The 17631-nt window shown below is 41.1% G+C and overlaps 1 protein-coding gene across 2 annotated transcripts in view; it reads left to right on the top strand.

Moving 5' to 3' along the window:
• Positions 1 to 7910: 7910 nt before the first annotated feature.
• GOLPH3 (golgi phosphoprotein 3) overlaps positions 7911 to 17631 on the top strand; it is a 53322-nt gene continuing 43601 nt past the window's right edge. The window contains exon 1 of one of the 2 annotated variants that reach the window (XM_057540653.1): positions 7911 to 8456. In XM_057540653.1, coding sequence (XP_057396636.1) covers positions 8232 to 8456 — 225 coding nt within the window. In that variant the 5' untranslated portion in view covers positions 7911 to 8231. The remainder of the gene's footprint in view (positions 8457 to 17631) is intronic. The other variant, XM_057540652.1, reaches the window with a different exon arrangement.

The following is a 17631-nucleotide window of genomic DNA, read 5'->3' as shown; positions in this document are numbered from 1 at the left end:
GAAGTCCTTTGTATCTAAATATACACCAGACTCCACTCTGGAGCGGTTTGAGCCTGGGAAACTCTTCTTCCTCTGTGTTTCAGTTACCTATTTCTCAAGAATGGATGGCTCATCTCTGCTCCACATGGCATCAGCTGGGACAGCTTCACTGGAGGGCAGGATTCACTTTCAAGATGCCTCACTCACATGGCTGGCAAATTGTGCTGTTAACTGGGAGCTCAGCCAGGGGTGTGGGCCAGGGGCCTCTGTTCCTTTCTAGGTGGACCTCTAAACAGAATGTTTGGATTTCCTCACAGTATGGTGGCGGAGTCCAAGAACTATCATCCTCAGAGAACAAAGCAGATGTACATATTTATAATCTACCCTCAAAAGTTACATAAGCTCACTTCCCCCATCCCCTATTGGTTGAGGCAGTCTCAAGTTCTACTCAGGTTCAAGAGGAGGAGATACAAACTCCATCTCTTGACTGGGGGCAAATGTAGGCCATCTATTGACCACACCTTGGTTTTGAGAGGTGGCAGAGACAGAACTGATGACTGGATCTGAAGTAAAATATAATAGCAGTTAAACAATGCAACGACAGAGAAACTGATCTTCTCAGATCTTACCCAATCAGGTCTGTAGTTTGGTTGATAAGAAAATTTCCAATTACCACAAATGCAAATGCAAAAAGAATAATAATTAAAAAACAAAAACAAAACCTACTTAATCAGGCAACTCTTCCAGAAAAACACCCAATTTCAATGTCAAATGTAGGATTATTTATTACTTTTTAAGTTTTGACTTATCTAGACCTCCCTTTCATAAGAGAAGGAAATAGAGTTAATTACATCCCACTATCTTATTTATTAATTAAGTGGGTCAAGGGAAAAGTTTACCGGGATTTTGAGTTAAAGAAGATGTAGTCATTATTAAGATTATTAGGAACATTGCTAAGTCACCTATTAAGATAATTTCTTGCATTCTTATCTCATTTTGGTGGGAAGAAATAATCCAGTTGGAGTAATCATTTCTATTTTGAGTAGATTAAATTTTGGTAAAATTAGTGTTTTGTATCTAAACCCTGTTGCCGATTCACATGGTAAATATACTCTTCAGAAGAGCTTTTTCAGTTGATCTGGAATACTTTCTGAATTTCGTTGTGAACTTTGCACAAGTCTAGAAAGGAAAAGAGGTGGAGTCTATTCCCCCCCGTATTGCATCTGGGCTTGCCTTTGATCAACAGAATGTGACAGAAGTGATATTGTACAACGACTGAGCTTTGTAGCTTCTCTTCCTCCTGGAACTCAGACACCATGTGAAGAAGGCTGGGCCAGCCTGCTGGAGACCTAAAGCCAGCACCAATTTCCACGTATGTGAGTGAGGCTGTGTTAAAGCAACCAGCCCACGTCAAGCTGCAGACGTGTGACTCCAGCCACAGGCGAAACCCCATGGGAGAGCAGCAGAAGAGCCCAGCTGAGGCCAGCCCAAATTGCTCACCCTCAGAAAAATGAGCAAATAGTTGCTGTTTTAAGCCACTATTTGGGGGACATGTTTTGTTAAACAGCAATAAATAACTCATACAAATGCTTTTCTGAGGATTTATGGATAAAGAAAAAAGATAATGTAAAATACTGAAAGATAGGTTAGCTTTTGTTTATTAATTTGTTCATTCACATACTCCATCTCCGTGTAGAAAGGATTCAAGTCGGCTGTGCTGGGCCAACCTAAGGTGATCTGCAGTGATCCCTGTATTCTGGTGTTCATACATTTATATAATCCTGTCCTCTTGAGTGTGGGCTGAAACTAATGACTGTCTCTAATCAGTGGAATATGGCAACAAGTGAAGGGATGTCGCTCCCATGACAATGTTACATTCTATAAAACTCCATTATGCTGACAGATTCACACTAAGGATTCTCCTTTTTGGCTCGATGAAGAAGCAGCCATGTTGAAGAAGCCCATTCAGCAAGAAACCGCATGCAGCCTCTAAGAGCCGAGGGTGGCCTTCAGCCAACAGCCAACAAGAAACAGAAGCCCTCAGTTCTACAACCTCCAGGAAATGAATTCTGCCAATAACCTGAGCAAACTTGGAAGCCAGTTCTTTCCCAGTTGAGTCTCCAGATGAGAATGCAGCTCAGCTGACATCTTGATTGCATCCTTGTGAGTCCCAGAGCAGAGAATCCAGCTAAGCTGTGCCTGATGCCTGCCCCACAGATATTGTAAGATAATAAATATCTTCTGTTTGTTCTATAGCACAGAAAGCTAATATAGCCACTCAGGAAGCTTCAGCATTCAGTCCTTTGACAGGAAAGCAACCTTTGTTCCTAGAAGGAAAATTCGTGGTTTGTTAAAAGAGGGAGACATTCTACAGATGAAGAAGCTCAGTTCTTTCTCATCACACTGTGATTTATTTAGAATCTTGGACAAGAGGGCATTTATTTTCATGGTGGACTCAGGGAACCGAGGATAATTTATTCAGAGAAGGTGGGGCAGAGAACAAATTAAATTTGTATACATGTGTAAGGGGCTGTTTTCTAGGTAACAGTGAGTAAGCTATTCAGTTTCCACTGAGCTGAGAAAAAGAGAGGGGTGTTTAGTGCACCCAGAGGATAGAGGATTATACCTAAACCTCAAGTAAATTCCAAGATTGCTTTGGCCTAAAACATCCAGTCACAGTAGAGATCTTTACTAATAAGTCAGGAGATGCCTTATCTCCACGTCAACAGCTTTTCATATCTGGCCTCATATAGACTAATAGTTAAGGATTTAACATAGAAGTTTAGAAGACTTCCTGATGATCACGGTGGAAAGATACTAAACTACCTGGTATAATAAAACCATGAAATCTTGCCTTTCTAGATTTCCAGGAAAAATGAGTAGGCAGTTGGAAAAATTTCAGGATTGTGAATTGTTTAATCTCTTGAATGCTCCTTAAACTATATAATTCTAGAATTTGTGTGACAGACTGTTATATAAACAAACAGCTAAAATTGTTTTTATAGCCCATCTAGTCTGTGTATTTCTTTGATGTTTATGTTATTTGTTTTCTCACTATAATCTTCAATGAAGGTAAACAACAATGCTTTGTTCTACATTTGTTTAAAATTTTAAATCCTTCTCCAAATTTATTGGTGAAAAAAATATGAGTTTATGTTTTATTATGCCAAAAGTATGTTCGTTTTTCATCACCAACGAGCGAAACTTGTTCAAAACATTTTAACTTAAAAACTAAAAAGTACCTATTACAAAAAGCACATTTTAAAAAAATCCAAATTTTTTTCTCAATAATATATAGTATCTTGGAACATGCTTCTAGCCAGACCTAATTCAAAGATCCCTAATTTTTGTTAATAACAGATTCATTGGAATATAATCTACATACCACACAATTTACCCTTTTAAAGTGTATAATTCAGTGGTTTTTAGTATCTTCACAGAATTGTGCAGCCGGCACCACAACTAGTTTTAGAACATTCTCACCACCCCGAAAAGAAACTTTGGACAAATTTAACAGTCATTCCCCATGCCCTCCAACCTCGCCAGCCCTGGGCAATCACTAATCCGCTCTCTGCTTCTATAGGTTTGCTTGTTCTAGACATTTCATATAAAGAGAACTGTGCAGTGTGTGATCTTTTGTGACTGGCTTCTCCAGTTAGCATAATGTCTTCAAAGTCTATACATGCTGCAGCATGTGTCGGTACTCCATTCCTTTTTGTTGCCTAACATTTCATGATGTAGATATACCACATTTTATTTATCCATTCATCAGCTGATGGGTAGTTGGGTTGTTCCCACTTTTTCATTATTATGAATAATGGTGCTATGAATATTCATGTACAGGTTTTTGTGTAAAATATATTTTCCATTTTTCTTGGGCTTATAGGTAGACACGGAATTGCTGGGTCATATGGTAACTCTATGTTAAAACCTATGCCAAATGGTTTTCTAAAGTGGTGCATTATATTACCTTCTAACAAGTATTATGAGGGTTCCAGTTTCTCCACATCACAATATTTGTTAATATCTGTCTTTTTATTGTAGCATTTCCAGTGGGTGTGAAGTGATATCTCATTGTGGCTTTGATTTGCTCTTCCCTAATGATATTGAGCATCTTTTCATTGGCTTATTGGCTATTCTTGTATCTTCTTTGGTAAAAAGTCTATTTATATACTTTGCCTATTTTATTTATTTATGTATTTATTTTTGGCTGCGTTGGGTCTTTGCTGCTGCACGCGGGCTTTCTCTAGTTGCGTCAAGTAGGGGCTACTATTTGTTGCGGTGTGCGGGCTTCTCCTTGCAATGGCTTCTCTTGTTGCAGAGCACAGGCTCTAGGCAAGCGCAGGCTCAATAGTTGTGGCGCATGAGCTTAGTTGCTCCGCGGCATGTGGGATCTTCCCGGACCAGGGATCAAACCCATGACCCCTGCATTGGCAGGCGATTCTTAACCACTGCACCACCAGGGAAGTCCCACTTTGCCTATTTTAAATTGGATTATTCTATTTTAAATTGGATTACTTTTTATTTTTGAGTTGTAAGCGTTCTTTATATATTCTAGATATAAGTCCTTATCAGATATATGATTTATAAAATGTTTTTTCCCATTACATGGGTTAGCTGTTCATTTTCTTGATGGTGTCTTTTGAAGCACATTTTCTTAATGGTGTTCTTTTAAGAATGTTCAATTTATCTCTCTTTTGTTTAATCATTTGGGTTTTTGGTTTTATCTAAGAAACCATTGCCCAATCCAAGATCATGAAGATTTATGCCAATTTTCATCTAAATATTTTATATTTTTAGCTATACACTTAGATCTTTGACCCATTTTTAGTTAATTTTTGTATCTGGTATAAGGTAGGGGTTCAACTTCATTTTTTTTGTATGTGGATAAACAATTGTTTCTGTACCATTTGTTTGTTTATTTATTTTGGCTGCACTGCATCTTAGTTGCAGCAAGTGGGATCTTCGTTGTGGCATGAAGGATCTTTAGCTGCAGCATGCAGGATCTTTTAGTTGCAGCATGCAGACTCTCAGTTGTGACACGCATGCAGGTGCTAGTTGCCCGACCAGGGATCAAACCCCGGCCCCTGCGTTGGGAACGTGGAGTCTTACCCACTGGACCACCAGGGAAGTCCCTGTACCATTTGTTTTGAAAAGACTATTCTTTCCCCATTGAATTGTTTTGGCACCCTTGTTGAAAATCAATTGACCACAAAGTGAGAGTGTATTTCTAGTAACTTTGTGTACGTGTGGTCTTATTTTTTTTTAATTTTTGTTTTATATTAGAATATAGTTGATTTACAGTGTTGTGTGTACGTGTGGTCTTAAAGTCTATTTTGTCTGATATTAGTATAGTCACCCTAGCTTGATTATGGTTGCTGTTTGCATGGTATATATTTTACCACCCTTTATTTTTTTCAACCTACTTGCATCAATGACATAAATTACTACAAGTTCAGTGGCTTAAAACAATACACATTTATTATTTCAGAGTTTCCATTGGTCAGGAGTTTGGCATAGCTTAACTGGATTCTTTGCTCAGAGTCTCACAAGGTTGTGATCAAAGTGTTGGCTGGGCTACATTCTCATCTGGAGATTGGGGTCTTCTTCCAAGCTCATTCATGTTGTTGGAATAATTCAGTTGCTGTAGTTCTAAGACTGAGACCATCAACTCTTAGAGGTTTCCGCTCTCCGTAGGCAGTTCACAACATGGCTGTCTTCCTCAAGAGAGAGTGTCTTGAGAGCGATCAAGAGAATGTCTCAGCTGACTCAAGTCTCTCTAATTAGGGAAGGGATGGATCCACTTTCGAGGGAAAGTGATTACGCCACCTGATTACGCAGGCCCACCCAGGATAAGCTCTCCTTTGATTAACTCAAAGTGAATTTATTAAGGACCTTGATTACATCTGCAACATTCCCTCCCTTTTGCCATATTCTAGTGGTTAGAAGTAAGTCACAAAGTCTGTTCACACTCAAGGAGAGGGGATTACACAAAAGTGTAGATACTAGGGCAGCAAGAATTATGAGGGCTGTATTAGAATTATGCCCATGACAGATGGGGACATGGGGAGGAGCACAAATTCACTGTGTATGTTCAGTGGTAGAGGTTCAGACTCTTTCATGAGGTTGCAATTAAGATGTTAACTAAAAGTTTGACTGGGGCTGGGATCCACTTCCAAGATGGCTGACTCACATGGCTGTTGGGCAGGAGGCCTCAGTTCCTTCCCAACTAGACCTCTTCATAAGGCTGCTTGAATGTCTTCATGATATGGCAGCTGGCTTCCCTCGGAGTGAACGATCTAAGAGAGAGCAAAGGAGAACAAGGAAGAAGATGCAAGGACTTTTATGTCCTAGTCTAAGAAGTCACACACAGTCCTGCCTGCCACATTCAATTCATTTGAAGAGAGTCACTAAGTCTGGCCCACACTCAAGGGGAGGGGAATTAGGCTTCACCTAATTTGTTGACATATTTTAAAATCACCAGGGGGAGGGGAGAACAACTGGGTGAACAGGGTCAGGGCTAGAAGGAAGATTTTCACTATAGCTATCTTTATACTCTTTAAACTTATGTATTTGACTATATTAATCAAATAATTATATTTCTTTTAAAAAGAAACATTTTAAGCTATTTGGGAAAGAACTGGGAGAGAAATAAAAGAAAAAAAAATGAGTTGAACAGGATGTTAATGAGAGAAATTAGTTGAAGTGAAATTGACCTTTGCCCAAAAAGATAGGAAACAGGGAGGGTCTACTTTGTGCTCACCCTGCCCCGTTCTCCCCACCCCAGGAGATTTAGCTTCTCACTTTCCCGGGCACAGGGTGATGGTGATGGTGCACGAACAGTATGCGTTCTGGATAATGGGTTTGTGGAACGGGAAGAACTCTGTAGCCAAAAATGTTCTATACGATGGTTTTACCGTGGGCGTTTATCGCTTCTTATAGCTTAAGTCCTGTTACATTCCTCCTATCTAAATCATTCTGTAGCCACAGCCTGTGATCACTATTGACTTTAAATAATATCGGATGGCATACAATGCTATTTCTGTATAATGTTTTACTTATAATCTCCACTCTTCTGGCCCTACAAACCCCCCCTCTCAGGTTGGACATCTATTCTTTAACATAACTTGCTCAAACTGTCAAGCACGCCAAGAGGATTTAACCGAGTAATTAAACTGAAAGAGATTTAATGTGTACAAAGACGTGGCACGAAACCCAACAGGTTTATTGTCTCTATAAAAAGTTCGTTAAGGTTGACTGTACTGACGTGTGCAGTATTAACTGTACTCACTGCGCCCTGGTCGGGAAGGAGGAACAAAGTTTTACAAACAAAACTATTCAGTTTGTTCTAACCTCTCTTTTCATACCGTAATACACCCAGAAAAACTAAAAGTCCGCTTGCAGGCCATTTAAACGCTGTTGCTCCTTCTGAAGGGTCTGGGAATGTGGGCAGAGCGCGCGCCCTCTCCCCGCCCCATCAGCGGTGAGCAAAGTCCTTCCAGTGACTCGTGGGGACCCCGGATTCCAAGCCGGGTCTCTGCAGCCCCGGGCGAGGCCAACTCCGAGGACGGTGGTGTCTGGGGTGCTAAGGGGACAGCTCCAGACAGAGCAGGGTTCAACCTCGCGAGGCCAAGGCTGCCCGGATTCGCTGGGGCCTTGCCAGACTCTGGCTCCAGCCCCGGTTCTTTGGGGGACACAGGGGAAGGCGGGCGGAGGAAGGACACGTCACGGGAGGGGGGCGGCGGGCCGGGCGGCGAAGGAACCCCAAGAAAAGGGCGAGCGCCGGGGGAGACCCGGGGGGCGGAGGGGGGTTCGTAGACAGCGAGACCCGACCCCCGGGTCCCTGCCCGCCGCTTCCGGCGCTCTCCCGCCCCGCCCCGCCCCGCCCCGCCCCGCCCCGCCGCGGCCGTGCCACATCCTCCAGTGACGTCAGCCGGCGCCGCCATATTGGAAAGGCGCCGCCGCCGCCGCCGCTTCCTCCTCCTCCTCCCCCGCCTCCGCCTCGGAGCTCCGGCAGCCCGTGGGCTGCGACCGCAGGAAGGAAGAAGCCCCTCGCCCGCCCTGACGCCCGGCCCGCCCGCTTCGCCCCGGCCCGTCTCCCCATGACTGCACCCGGCCCCGCTACCGACGGACGTAGCCCCAGCGCCCGGGTTTAACACGGAAGCGCGGGTCGGGGGCCGCGGAGGGAGGAAGAGGGAGACCCGGCAAGTCCCGCGTCCCTCTCGGCCCGGCGCGGCGCCTCGGCCGGAGCCATGACCTCGCTGACCCAGCGCAGCTCGGGGCTGGTGCAGCGGCGCACCGAGGCCTCCCGCAACGCCGCCGACAAGGAGCGGGCGGCTGGCGGCGGCGGCGGCAACGGCGAGGACGACGCGCAGAGCCGCCGCGACGAGCAGGACGAAGACGACAAGGGCGACTCAAAGGAAACGCGGCTGACCCTGATGGAGGAGGTGCTCCTTCTGGGCCTCAAGGACCGAGAGGTGCGGGCGCAGCGGTCAGGGCGGGGGCGGCCGGTGCGGGGCCCCGGCGCCAGGCGGGAGCCTGGCCACCGGCTCCGCGCGTCTGCCCTCCCAGCTCCCGAGCTCCGCGCCCGGGAGCGCCCAGCTGGTCCCGTGCTTCCAGATCCTCCCCGCCCTGATTGCTTGGATTTCCCTTTCTCCTTTCACAGTCACTTCTTTCATTTTGACTCCCCGGCGGTCTGTTGCTTCCTCGCTTTTTTCCGCGTGTTTAACCCGGGTAGACCCCAGGGTACAATTCCTACCTGGAGACTTGCAGGTTAGAGTGTACCCGAACTCATAGGTTCTGCAGGTTTTAGGACCTGGGAGATCAGGGGACCTAGGTCCACTCATTTGCTTTCTGGGTGATTTAAAAAAAAAATAACTTAAGGTGTACTGTTCGGAATTTTGAAAAAATTTCGGTGAAATGGTAATGGAGGCAAAAGTTGTTTTACTGATAAAAGTCCAACAAAAATCTCATGAAACCTGGAAATTGACTTTCTAGGTAAATTTGTTTTGCCTGAGAGATTTTTAGTATCGCGTTTACATTTTACCAGTTTACTATTCTTAAAAAAGTCTTGCAGTCTCAAGGAGGGGCATTTTCATGGGCGCGCTTGAAATGCTAGGTTTGTGATTTGATGAAAGGCCTCAGCGTTTCGATAGATACTTGTGTTCTGACTTTGAAACGATTGTTTTCACCCCAGTACCTTGTGAGATTGTTCACACATAGAGAAGTTGAGAAAAATGCTGCAGTGGACACCTGTACACTCACCTCCTAGGTTCTATAATTAACATTTTGCTATATTTGCTTCATCACGTGTTTGTCTCCAAAAATGATTATTTTTAGAGACCTGCCAGAGGGTCAGACAGATGAATGGATATTGTATAAATCGTGTGTGGTGAGGAGTCCCAGAAGCTTGTTTTATCTCCCTATGGAAACTACAGACGGCACATTTTGAGAGTCAGATACAAAAATATCTAAGTTTTTTTTTTAAATAAAGTTTTCCCAATTCACAGAGGTGGGCAAAAAAAAAAAATTAAGTCTTATTAAAACAACTTAGTCTTATTCACCAAAACTTATCAGATATACGTGAGTTTTATATGGATTGTTTGTGGACTCCTGATATTTAGTAATCTAATGAATTAAAATTTACCTTGATGGACACGTCTAGTGTATTTGCATTTTCTGGGTTTCCAGTTTGCTCAGGTTTTTCTGATGATTTCTTGAAAAAAGTTGATGTCCCTCTGGCTATGAAAGGGGCCCCAGTATCTGTGTTTTAATTACTGAGTTATGATGAAAGCAGTCTGTATGTGAAATTCCTTTTTGTTCTTTGGAAAAGCAAACTAGTTGTATAGTGTCCTAGAAATGTGATTTTTAGTAAGTATTCTTAAAAAAAGAAAAAAAGCTTTTTTTAGGCTTCACCATTTAGAATCTTGGTAATAAACATTTCTCTTTAAGTTTCTATCTTTTTCCTTTGGGACAAAGGTAACATAGAAAATACCAAAAAAAAAAAAAAAAAAAAGCAAAGTGAAGAAAAGTCATCCATATTTCTGAGTGAACATTTTGGTTTATAGTTTCTGAGACTTTTCTATGTGGATACATTCTGTGTGTAAAACTAAAACGCTAAAACCAAAGCTAGCTTTTGGACTTCTGAGTCACTCTAAATGAGAAATTATGGTGAGAAAGTACCTTTTTGTTTTTTGAAGTATGTGTTACTCTAATTGTTTATGCTGAAACATATTCACATGCTGTTTTTCTGTGATTGGTTTTCATGAAGATAATCTAAAAAATTTATTTGTTGAAGCTTAATGATACTTAACCTAGAAAATTTAAAGTTCTTTGGTGGTACATAATTGAAACCATCTGTTGTGTTTGTGTCAGGAGTCACTATACTTTGCCATGTCATGGCCGAGGTCCAGACACTAGGTAATTCTGAGCAGTTCAACAACCACAGAGGGAAAATTTTTTTCCCTTTTGCAGGCAAGTGCATGGAGTTGAAGTGGCAGTGGGTGGGGTTGGGACTTTGCATTGCTTTAGACTTAGGTTTTAGGGATTAACCTGTATATTTTCCCCTGTCCTCACATCTTTACATAATAACTAGCCCTGGCAACTCATCCATTCATTTCTTTCTCTTTAGGAGATTCCTTCCACCTCACCCCGCCCCGCCTGTTGCCTGTAGCTATGTCTTCAACTTGTATCACTCTTTTTAGGGGACAGGAATTACCCTCTTACATAGGTTCTAGGCATTTATGCTTTTAACTTACTAAGTTTATTATTTATTTATTTAAAATTTATTTACTTATTTATTTTTGGCTGTGTTGGGTCTTCGTTGCTGCGCGCGGGCTTTCTCTAGCTGCAGCGAGCGGGGGCTGCTCTTCGTTGCAGTGCGTGGGCTTCTCATTGCGGTGGCTTGTCTTGTTGTGGAGCACGGGCTCTAGAGCGCAGGCTCAGGAGTTGCGGTGCACGGGCTTTGTTGCTCCGCGGCATGTGGGATCTTCCCGGACCAGGGCTCGAACCCGTGGCCCCTGCATTGGGAGGCGGATTCTTAACCACTGCGCCACCAGGGAAGTCCCCTTACTAAGTTTAATATTAACAAATTGTAAACTTTACCTGTAATATATACAGTTTAATAAATTCACTGCTTTAACTTTTTATTATTTTAACTTAGTGTCCATCTTTGTTATATTTCTGGGTACTTTAAAGATATTTAAAAGCTAAATTCTAAAGGTTAGGTTTGTCATTAACGATGGACACATTTTATATATATGTGAGCTAACCTTACTTGAAATCAGAACAAGAAGAATTTTAAAGAAATTGTGAGAGGTGAAATTAGTTTGACTTTTCAAAAATGCTGAGACTTATGGTTTGTTAAAAATGCTTTTTGTTGAATAATAAACCCACAGAAAAGTGCACGAGTGTGAAGAATTTTTGCAAATTGAACACACCTGTTGAACCAGCACCTAGCTCAAGAAACAACATGACCAGCTCTCCAGAAGCCCTGCTTGATTTCCTTTTCCAGTCACTGCCTGGTCCTCAAGGGTTATTACCACTGGCTTGACTTTAGAATTCAGCATAGAATAATTTTGCCTATTTTTGTACTTTTATTTGTGTCTTTTGTAAAGCAAGGTTTGTGAGCTTCATCCATATTGTGTGAGGTTGTCATTTGTTCATTCTCATTGTATTATCAGTTTACTTTTAACACATTTACAATCTATAATATTAAAATTATTTTCACTCATATCCCGAACCCAGTATTCTCTCCCTCACCCCTCTGCTGAACGGAAGGCTCAGCTTGCCTGCCAGTAAGCAGATGGTCCAGCTTCAGATTACCTATCAGGGATGACTCTAAAGTCACTGTGAGTTTCATTTCAGATTTTTCACCAATGATTTTCCTTTCTGTCTTTCATTAAAACACCAATGCCTGGGCCCCTCTGGGGATTCCGATGCTCAGTCTGGGCAGAGGGCATAGGTATTGAAGTAAGTTGTCAGAGGTCACAGCAAGGATGGCAGATGGGTTTAAACTTGAATTCAACTTCCAAATAATTAGCAAGATTTCTGCTGTCTCCCCTGTAGTTGAGAGGAAGGGACAGCAAACAAGCGAGGTATTTTTTTCCTCCCAACTCTTTGATTTTTCCATAGGTGCCTCCAGTAGTTAGTGTTTTCAGAATGCCTCATTGAGAATTATGTGAAATAACTGGTGTCATATACTTTTAAATATCTTCATTCATGACAAATCTTAGTGCTTTAAAGTTGGATTTGATTACTTTAAACGGCCAGGTATAATTTAGAGTGTGCATGTGGAATAGCAGAGTGGAAAGAGGCGGTGTGGTATAGTCCTGGTCTGAGGTGTATCCTTTGTTTTACATGTTATTTGATCTCTGAGCCTCAAAGCTCTCTAAAATGGAGAGAGACGTAGACCTCTCCTCTGGTTCTGATTGGACTGCTGCGGACATTTATTGTTTTACTCTCCACCTTGTCCTTTCTAGGTTTTGTCTTGTTTTTAGGGTGTTCCCATTGGATGTATTTCCAGGATGCACTGTTGAAGCATTTACCCTTTCCCTTTTGTGGTGCAGTCCGACCTAGACTTGTCCAACCAGACATTTTCTCCTGGGGCTTTGGATCTTGAGAACAGAACAGCAGGCTTGTGGGGTTTTTTGGAGACCTATCAGAGGAGTGTCAGTGTGTGGGTCAGAGTGGTCTCTGACTTGGGTCCTTTAGCTTCTTTCTCCCTAGCCCTTTGGTGCTTGTCTTTCCTATCCCGATTTTCCAGGCACCTTTCAATTTTGTAAGCTTTAGGAACCTTCCAGTAAAGTCCCTCTTTAAAGAAAGCCAGAGTCAATTATAAATGTTTTTAATGCTTGCAGATAAGAACCTTAATGTGATAATTTAACTCTGTATCTTGAAAAATAAGCAAGTGCTTGAGCTGGATAATACACACTTAGGGTAAAATAGTTAAGTTTAACTAAAATGATGGAACTGACTTTTGTGTGGCTTTTAAATTGGCTCCGAAGATTGATACCAGAGTGTTCCATTTTTGGAGTGAGTTTCCCAAGGTCGCTACTTTGAAGTACAATACTTATCAAGATGGATAACTTTGTTTTTTTTTCTAAATTCTCCTTTCTATACATGCAGTAATACACACCATCTCTGGATATCAAATCTGTTAATGAGAAATTTATTTAACAAATATTCAGTATTTAAAGGTGTGCTAAGATTTCAGTAAATTAAAGTATCATAAAGACTTCAGAGTTTTGGAATTTTGTTATTCCTTTAATACAATTAATATGCTGTTCATATTTTTGAAAGATTTGAGTTTTCACTTATTTTTTTCAGGTGTATTTAAGAGTAAGTACACACATAAGAGATATACAGGAATCTCAAAAATTAGTTTTTGGAGGTCATTGAACCACTTGATTGTATCTTTTAAACAAGATTTTATGTCAGTGAAGTTACTTTTCAGTGCTTCAGGGTCCTTTCACAGTGTGGCCAAAACATTCACTGATTCATTTTATAAGTCATACTAATATTTGATATTTATTAATTTTAAACCATCTGAGCATTCCTGTGTGGATCATTTGAGATTATCTTGTAGAATTTTACTTTGAAATTATTTTGATCAAATATTTGTAGAGTTTGTCTGATGTTTAAAGAGATAACCTATTACAGTAAGTGTCAGCTTACATGTAAATCTCGAAAGACCCTAAATACATTATGCTTGTCCAGTTATGTCGTGTTAAACCTTTGGCCCAAGCAAACTTTCCCTACTTTGTATCAGCATAATTTTTCTGCTATTAATCAGGGTAAATTGTATCATTCAGAGTTGCTGTAGTCTTTGTTTAGGGGATTTTATTTTCATGCTAGTTTCCTTTTGAAGCAGCACAAAGAGACTGCTGGTCCCTGTTTCTTCCACTTAATAAGTGTAGTGACAAGTAACAAAGGTGGGAGCCTGGCTTCATTTTGGAATTGATGTTAGTGGCTTTAGGTTTCCCTGATCAAAGCTTGAAAGACTGCAACATGTTTCAAAAGTATTGTAGAGTGTTATAATGTAATTCAGTAAATCTTGGGGTTTTAATTTAGGTATTACAGGTAAATATGTAAAATAGGCTGTTATTTTATTCATATTATCTCATCTTATTAGTTGTTTGGTAAACATCTGATCTGCAAGAATACAATTAATATTAAAGTACATTACATTGCCAGAAAGAATGCTTCTTGTAAATATATTTTTAAGCTGATGAAAAAGTTAAATTTTAAATGAAAAAAAGACCTTATTTTTAAACATAATAAATTGTGTATAGTTTACATATTCCTTTTTTAAAAATTATTATTTATTTATTTATTTATTTATTTAATTTTTGACTGTGTTGGGTCTTCGTTTCTGTGCGAGGGCTTTCTCTAGTTGCGGCGAGCGGGGGCCACTCTTCATCGCGGTGCGCGGGCCTCTCACTATCGCGGCCTCTCTTGTTGCGGAGCACAGGCTCCAGACGCGCAGGCTCAGTAGTTGTGGCTCACGGGCCCAGTTGCTCCATGGCATATGGGATCTTCCCAGACCAGGGCTCGAACCTGTGTCCCCCGCATTGGCAGGCAGATTCTCAACCACTGCGCCACCAGGGAAGCCCTACATATTCCTTTAATAAGGGAAGTTCTTAAATTGGAGTCAGAGAATGGAGTTTAAAAGTCTGTAAAACGTTCTGCAGTTGTGTGTGTTGTATGTGTACATTTTTCTGGAGAAAGAGAACATAGCCTTCATCAGATACTCAAAGCATTTAGTGAACCAGAAGGTTAAAAATTATCTAATAGAAACTGTTTCTTTGTTTTAGTTTAAGTTTTTTGTTTTGGCTGTGTTTTGTCTTTTTTTTCCTCTTGAAAATTGACTACAGAAAATTTCAGGTTTCAGGCTTGTGGTGGGTTGGATTTTCAGTTCTGTGAGATTTGAGATAGGAAGCCAGCATTTCTGTAGCCTGGTCGTTCTACCACATGTAGAATTCTAATACCTTCCATGCATTAATCAAATGTTTATTGAGCCAAGCCCTCGACGAGGTGCAAGCACTAGGAAGAAGTTCTCTATCTTCAAGCCCATTTCATTTTGTTCTGTGGGTCAAAACTCTTTACAGTAAACTAAAAAACTAAATTGTGTAGCTGTCCTAGAATTTTCCCATGGTGAATATCTCAGCTTGGCATATAGCTACCATTCAGAAGATATTTACTAAGTAAATCATGTATTTTCATTTAGGGTAGCGTCATACCCAAGGGAGGGAAAATTGTTTCTGGGGGTGGTGGTGAAAAACTCGTACTTCTTCTATGTGTAGAGCATAGATACACATACCATGTGCCATCTTACTAACATTTTATGGGGGAGGGCGTGGCTATAGAAAAAAGCCTGAAAAAGCTTCTTTAGGGAGCAGTAGTGGAAAGAAAAAAGTTGAGAAATAGTGAAATAAATTAGTATTGAAAATACTAAGTTTGTGCTGAGTTGAGGATTAGAAATCTTTTTCTCCAATAGGACTTTTTATTGTAATAGAATTTGACTTGTAGTTCAGTAGTAGGAGGAACAATTTTAGTATACTGAACTGTAGGGAGTTGTGAGTTAAATTTTAAGAACAAAGTGATTCTTGTTGGTTGATAATGTGTAGGTAAACTCTTTGTTCCCTACTCTCTACCCTCTGCCCTGTGGAGGGACTGGAAATTAAAGGATTGCATATAAATTGCTAGTGGTTATTTTTACTCTGGTTTCATTTTCTAGTTCCAGTTTCTCAAATGCAACTGTTAAACAGTTTTATACTATGTTAACAAAATAAGCTCAGAAATAGCATTTTAAGAATTTAGCTTAAATTTCAGTCACTGAATTGAGCTTGTCATTTAATTTTTGTACCTATGCCCTGTTATATAAAATGGAAACAGATTAAGTTCAGTCCAACTTTTTTAAAAAAATAAATTTATTTATTTATTTATGGCTGCATTGGGTCTTTGTTGCTGCATGTGGGCTTTCTCTAGCTGTGGCGAGTGGGGGCCACTCTTCGTTTCGGTGCGCTGGCTCTAGGCGCGTGGGCTTCAGTAGTTGTGGCACTCAGGCTCAGTAGTTGTGGCTTGCGGGCTCTAGAGCGCAGGCTCAGTAGTTGTGGCGCACAGGTTTAATTGCTCTGCGGCATGTGAGATCTTCCTGGATCAGAGCTCGAACTCATGTCCCCTGCATTGGCAGGCGGATTCTCAACCACTGTGCCACCAGGGAAGCCCTAGTTCAGTCTAACTATTGAACACCTATGTGCCAGTGTCTTTGCTGGTGGTGAGGTTGCAAAAAAAAACTTCTTACCCTCAAGGAGCATCCAGTCTATATAGAAGACAGATTTGCAAATGATTCCAATAAAATAAGTTATTGACTTTAATGGAAGTACGCGTTAACTGCAATAGGGACATAAGGGGGTGCCTTGGATCAGGAATCAGAAGATTGCCATGTTTTTGATTTCCAGCCTTGCCCTTGAGTAGTTAGAAGAATTAGGATAAATGCTCTAAATTCTTAGACCCTCAGTTACCCCCTGGGCACAGTGGGCCTACATTTGTGGGCTGTCCCATAACCTCTAAATTGTAGGGATCCAATGAATTGGCATATGTGCAAGTGCTTTAAAAACTGCAAGGTGTTGAACAAATGCAAATAGGTAATTACCTAGCCCAGAGAAGAATTAAGATTTATAGTGATCTTGACAAGTATTTAATATTTCCACTGTTTTTATTATTTCTTAACCCTCTTGTGCTTTGCTGGGCTTAGTGAACATTCTGTTCAAATGCAATTAGTTATCTGTGCTCGCTTATCTTTGTGTTTGTCCTGAACCTACAACCCGTTTTATTTTTTTGGTAATCCTTGGCATGCTGTACTGGGAAATCTGGAAACCTGAAGTACCACTTCTTATTCTTAGGCCAAGTCCAGAGTCTTCCTTGAACAATTCTTATAAGATACTGCTGACTCTCCAGAGACATCAGAAGCCTCCAAACCTCCAAAATGATAAATGATTCTAATGACAAGTAAATAAAATAACACATGTAAAGTGCCTAGCATAGTTGGTGAAGAAGAAGTATTAGGTTTCATCATGTCTTGGCTCTAAGTTGGAAAGCTTAAAAAGGTTCTTGACCTCTTCTAACCCCTCTGGTCGCCAGTTCTTCCCACCTTTCGTTGTTCCCACCTCCCATTTTTGATGCCCCTTCTCCCATTTTTTAGGGGGAAGGGTCCTTCCTGCCTAAGTTCAAGGCCAGGATCTCTTGAAGGTCTTAGGGCTGGGTCCCCTCGAAGGCATTGGCCCACAACTCTTTCTTTTTAAATTTATCTTTATTGAAACATTTTCCCCATTTCCTCCATATCTTTTAATTTACTTTTCATTTCTCCTTCACTGTAGGTCCTTTGGCTACCAAAGTGCCTTCCCTGAGGAGGTTGAGAGTGGGGAAAGACGTGGGAATAACAATTTCCAAAATTGCACCAAATTATAAAATTGTACTTTGTGCAAGGTTTTGTTAAATGGGACTAGGAATGAAGTAAAGTAACAAGAAAAGTCTTAGTCTTCACAAGTTTATAGTCTAGTAGTGGGGAGATAAGGCACTTGAGAATTAAAGTAACAGTGTAAAGTAGTACTGTCCTAAGTGCCAGTTGGGTAATAGAAGACAGTACATTTT

This window comes from Balaenoptera acutorostrata, chromosome 2 (assembly GCF_949987535.1).
Source record: "Balaenoptera acutorostrata chromosome 2, mBalAcu1.1, whole genome shotgun sequence".
Classification (NCBI taxonomy): domain Eukaryota; kingdom Metazoa; phylum Chordata; class Mammalia; order Artiodactyla; family Balaenopteridae; genus Balaenoptera; species Balaenoptera acutorostrata.
The sequence above is the reverse complement of the archived record's forward strand: the minus strand, read 5'-3'. Positions and strand labels throughout refer to the sequence as shown.